At 34.7% G+C, this 6,145-nt stretch overlaps 1 protein-coding gene across 1 annotated transcript in view; it reads right to left on the bottom strand.

The window, feature by feature from the left end:
- The window catches only part of LOC106884339 (calcitonin gene-related peptide type 1 receptor), a 130,531-nt gene that overhangs the window by 65,007 nt on the left and 59,379 nt on the right, over window positions 1-6,145 (bottom strand). The window contains exon 6 of the mRNA XM_052969887.1: window positions 3,745-3,907. Within this exon, the coding sequence (XP_052825847.1) occupies window positions 3,745-3,907 (163 nt within the window). The remainder of the gene's footprint in view (window positions 1-3,744; window positions 3,908-6,145) is intronic.

The raw sequence follows: 6,145 nt of genomic DNA, 5'->3' as shown, positions 1-6,145 counted from the left end.
TATATATATATATATATATATATGTTTTACAAGACTAAAGAATATATTAGAATCATAATAGCAAAAGTATTATACAATATTGTACAAAATAAGATTTTTCCTTCGAACATAATTCATAAATGAAGGGATTAAAAGTGCAAAATCGATGACATAAAAGCATTAAAAAATCGAACACAATAACACACCTACTTTGAAAACACTACCGTATGTCTCCACATACAACTCCAGAAACAAAGAAGCACTTAACATCATTGTCCAAAATCCCCTAATACTCCATAAGGACCCCAAAATGAAGCAAGTTCTACGTACCCATAAAATCATTAAAAGCAGTAAACAACCAAAGACATTAAATAAGATCCTTACAAAATTCATTGTTAAATCCAAACTTCACTTGCGCCTCTGAAAACCTCATTTATGTAATCAAATGCTCGGGCTGCCATAAAAACTATATAGGGTCGACAAGAATGTTCATCAGACGAAGACGTACTGTTCACAGACAACAGATATTCTTCCCACAATATGGTCAGATATATCTCAGCGAACACATTGACAGATGTGCAGAACTACTGCAACTACTATTCCTAATCTTCCCATTATATCAATTTGCTATTTGGACCTCAACACAGGTACGACTAAATAAAGAGGCTAGTTTCCCCAGACGATATGTAAATATTATCTCCGTAAGTTCAAAATCCTCGACTTCAAGAACATCCTCTCTGTCTGGCGTGGCCTGAATTTAATAGTAGTCAGGGTGTGATGTTGCTGAAGGACCGTTGACTAACTGCTTTGAATGCGTAGATGTAGTGGGATGGTAATTCTGCTACTGTTAAAGTGGTTGCCGTTTTAAAGATATTGACATTTGATTACTTTGTACTATTGATCTGTTCTTCATGGCTGGTTACACGTGATTATCCCTAGCTGACCTTTAAGATTCAGTTGGTTCACATATAGTTCCATATGCTTACTACCGCTCGGACATATACACACACACGCGCGCACACAGACACACAGACACACAGACACACATACACATATACATATACATGTATATTCATGTATATATATACATACACGCACACATATATGGATATATACGTGCACTCACATACGTACACATATGCAAATATATGGACATACATACACATGCATGCATATACATAGATGTTCTTGTGTGCATACACACCTACACATATTTACTTATGTAGGTACATATATTCATGCATAGTAAACACGCAGAAAGGCACGCATACGTGTATATAGACATACAACCCGTCACACGGACACATGAATACGGGGTAAGGGAAGAGGGAGAGAATTCACTGAATTATTATTATTATTTCACCTTTCTGAATCTAGAACTTCGTATTTGGCGCGGTGGCAACATCACGGTATTTTCTCAGCGCGCTTGTGTACCAAGTTTTCGTTACTTAAAAGAATGCACAAGGCTTCCTCAAAGCACAGGTCACATACGCTGGCTAGTGTACTATATGGATGTGCATTTTTCATTATTGACCATTCTATTTCATATTTTAGTTTTCCTTCTTTTAATCTCCATATTAGGTGCGCTAAGTGATGTTGCGTATCGCCGATTTATCTTTCGGAATGAGGAGATATGATTGCGATTCCGGACCTTAAATTGGTTTTCGGAAGCTCGTATGTATGTGTACTTATGTTGTGGTGTGGTGATTGTGCACATGTATATGATGTCTTTTGCAATCATTGATTCTTGAGCGAACATGCAGATTTCTTGCTACAGCTGCAAATATTTTCACTATTATTATTATTATTATTATTATTATTATTATTATTATTATTATTATTATTATTATTATTATTATTTTTGCAGTTATTTAGTTACTTTTTGTTTTTGCGATGTTCCGGTTGATTTGTAGTGTCTGAAGTGTTCTTGATGTTATAGCCTGTTTTGTAGATTTCTTTTTAGCTTTTGCTTGAATCCTATTATAACTGTTGGGGTCGCTATCCATGTTTTTGTGATCTTATTATGTTTATTTTTGTTATTGTTCCTATACCCTATGTTCTTTTGATCTGTTTGTTCCTAGTCTGTGGTCATTGTTTGCATATATATTTCTTATTGTTGTATTTGTGTACGTAGTACTCCATGTTGTTGGATGTGGCGTCCGATAATTTCACAGTGACGGAGGGGTACCGCAGAATAGTGAAACATATTGTATTGAAAATTCATTGAACCACGGCAGCCAAAGTGATTACTGAGCTGAACCCCACTTTGCCGACAGAGTGTCAGCCGAAACGATAAAGTTGGATATAATGGAAGGGCTGCAATTGATAAAGTTCTCCCGTCCCTCATCAACACTGACAAGTGGACAAAATAGTGTCAAGACTATTAGATGTCCCAATAGAACAGTATCATCTGATGACTCACCATTCATCATTTTTCCTACTCTGGCAGACAACCCAAAGAAGCCAAACTGTTTGGCCCTTATCGTGAAGCTGTCTTGTGAAAATGTGGACGGCCACATCACGGAATTCTTTTGGCCACTTAGCTTATCTATATGGATTTATGCCAAGGATTATTAGAGTGTTTCGGCTGCTTATATCTATCCTATGCTACAAATGTTGTTCCCTGATGGTGGCGCAATCTTCAAGGACGATAATGCACTGATTCACCCGGCTAATGTTATTCAAAACTTGTACGAAGAATACAAAATTGATCATATATGTATACACCTACACACTATACATATTAGGAAATTGAAAGGAAAAAGTATATATATATTTAAAAGTGGTTGGTAGGTGTCGAACCGGTAGAGTCGTCAGCAACGTCGGCCAGAATGCTTTGTGAAATTTGTTCCTACTCACTGCGCTCTGAATTTAATAAAAAAAAGTTATCAATCCAACGTTATCGATCCAAAGCCGTCTAGTGGCGGAACTGTAAGAACGTCGGATCGATGGCTTCGTATTTCTTCGAGGTTTTTGCATTCTGTGTTAAGTTTTGCACTGGTCTACTTGAGTGGTAGACTTAAGCCGTCACCCGGTTTAACACCACTACCTGATATCTTGGATGCCTTTAACGGTGTCCTGTTTGTTGCGAGCATCCGCACTAGGATTCCGGCTTGAATATACCTTCCTCTCATCATCCCACTTATCTGTAGGCCATGTAACGTGTCATAGGCCCAACCTTCATTAGTGGCTACACGATTGAGAAAAAGAAAAAATTACGGTGACTGAGGAAAGATAAAAACCAGAAAGGATTATATATAATTTCTGTTTTATTTCCTCTACCTTTCCTTGTCTCGGTGGCACTGATCAGAAAAAGCTAAATCTATATCGATTCATAAATACAAAAGCAGAATCTTGCTAAAACAGTGTGAAGTTGGGATATTGTTTGTGCGAAATATAAGGTGGTATCTCAATCGTCCAGTATTCGAATACTTTAAAACATCTTCTATTTAGTATATACGTTATTGAAAGATGGTGGTGGTTTTAAGTGGTACTTTATACAAAGTTTATTAAAAATCAGTTTATAATTAACATTTGTTTCTTCAATTAAAATGAAAATTACCATACGACTAAGTATTTTCAAGTGTTTCTTCTACGTCTATCCTACTTTTCTTTCCTGTCATATTTTTTCTCAAACTACCTCTCAGGCAATTTTTCCATCTGATTTTTATCGACACAAACCAGCTATAATCTCTAGTTTATTTTGTATCTTATTTCTGGGTAGTAAGTATTCGTTTTTCTGCAATGGAAAGAATGTTTCCTTACCGGTCCGTCTTTGAAAATAACCTTGTCTCCTTTCTTCTGAAAGTCAATGGACATGGCGAACCCGTAAGTGAAAAGGTTCTGTCTGAGAACGGAAAACAATGACCGACAAGAAAATGCCAGGAATAGATTGATATGAAGAACATTGCTTTTGTAATGGAATCTCCTGGAAAAGGAAAAAAGAACGTGTTTTATTACAAATTTTTATAGATATAGATTACATATTGAAATACATTAAATATCTGTAAACTCCGAACGATTCTAAGAACGGTGCTCGTGTACTTTTGAAAGTTAATACCTACGGTACAGATATGAGTTAGGATGGAATTTCAGAGAACTGACATTCTGAATGCAATTCATTCGATAGGTTTCAATATTGTTTCTATCTATCCATATCTTGTTAGATATGGCTTGACCCGAAGCTATATAACAGAAAATGACATTTACCCAAGTTTGAATGCAAAGCGAACTCTTAGTCAATTAGCTATATTTCGCCTACCTTTCAACAGTACTAAATTATAAACAAAATAATAATATTGAAATATTACTAAGTCTCAATGGAGAACATATACTTAAATCATCAATGCCGCTACACTTATTCTGTCTCCGTAGTCGCTGATGATATTGTTAACCCGCCACATATTTATAGCTTTGCTAAAACTGCATCCTTGCCATTAAACTTTTTTTCTGAGTTAAGCAATTCTAGAGGCAAAACCCCAAAATACATTTTACGTATTAGAAAATCAACCTGTTCCTACACTGGATATACTCTAATCCTAAAAGCATTTGAAGCACAAATTCAACCCACATTAAACTACTGCTTACAAATCGTGGAATGCACTGTTGGCGTCTATAGAAAATCTGAAAGTAACCATGGTTACACAAGTCGAATATGGATTTGAAAATGCATGTTGATCTGCCAATATAAGAATGTAATTCAAAATATTACGCTAAGATCTTTTCCTTTGTTTTATAAGGTAAAAGTCATGTGGAGTCTTTCATAAACTGTATTAACTAATGTAAAATGGAGCTTTCTAAATCGTTAAAATCAGATATAATCTACAATTGTTCATTTGATATTTCAACTGTTATCGCTTAGCGATAACAGCTGAAATTAGTAGAACATCCATTTCAAAAGATGAACGTTTTTTTAACATTCCAAAGTTATACTATTGCAGTCACTTCGTTTATCTCTTGTAATTTTGATATTCTTTATTAATTTGTTTCATTATGTTAAAGAGCTTTAGGTTATCAATGCAACTCGGTTAACTAAGCAAACAGGAAAAGATATCCAGTCTCTATTTATAGATTAACTAGATATTGTTTCCATTGCAGTATGTTAAAGGTGTAACTTAATTCTCTTATTTTGCTATATTCCCTATTAACGCACAGTGCATGTCTTCTGAATTTCAGAATTTGTTATTCTTATATTATTGTTATCTGATTTTTCTCTTCCAGGAGTTATCTCGATTCTGCCCAGTCAGTAGCGTATAGCATAAATAAACATTATGCTGAGATACTTTCTATGATTTAGTTTCTTGGTGTTTCTAAAACTCACCACTTTGCTAGAGGTTATACTTCCATCCATGCCTTTACATCAAATACATTTAGAAAGGCATAATGTTAGAAGATTATATTCGGCTTATAATTTTCCGCCAGGAACTGATTGGAAACAACTGAATAAATATTATAACGATCAGAAACTGATGTGATGAAACATTCACGGAGAAAGGAATAGGTTAAGGAAAAATAATGATGGATGACATCATAAGGAGAATTTTCAACTCTAGGTGGAGACAATAGCTTATTGTACTCGGTAACAACCATTAAATATAATTCCCTTTGACTCTGCTAAAATCATAGTTTTAGTACTGCGTGTATAGTTGATTCATTAATCCCCAGTGTGTTGCTTGTGTGTAACATGATTTTATGCACTTAACAAATGCCATGTGGTCAATTGAATTCTTGTTTTACAGTGATGCCTTATTAAACTGACAAATTAAGTATTGCATATATGATCTTATTTGTCATTATAATGTCTTATTTTTACATCAAATTTGTTTTATTACAAGAATGAATAACTGCTGTGCAATTATATAAGTAATGAACTTTTCAACTGCAAGGGAAATCATTATCTAATGAAAATTAGATATTGTAACTGGGTGCTTTAAGAATACATACATACATACACATCACACACATAAACATATTATTAATAATTGGCAGATGTTACATAGTAACTGAAGGGCCGAGAGTTTTGCGCTTCGGCACTTATCACTTGATAAGTGCTAACGCAGGATACCTTGAGTTACTATGTAACTTCCGCCGATTATTAAAAAGCAACAAATATAATCATGTTTTGAGTTCTATTGCTCCTGTTTGCATCAACAGACCTATATATATA

This window comes from Octopus bimaculoides, chromosome 8 (assembly GCF_001194135.2).
Source record: "Octopus bimaculoides isolate UCB-OBI-ISO-001 chromosome 8, ASM119413v2, whole genome shotgun sequence".
Taxonomy (NCBI): Eukaryota; Metazoa; Mollusca; class Cephalopoda; order Octopoda; family Octopodidae; genus Octopus; species Octopus bimaculoides.
This window is presented reverse-complemented; position numbering and strand designations above follow the sequence as displayed.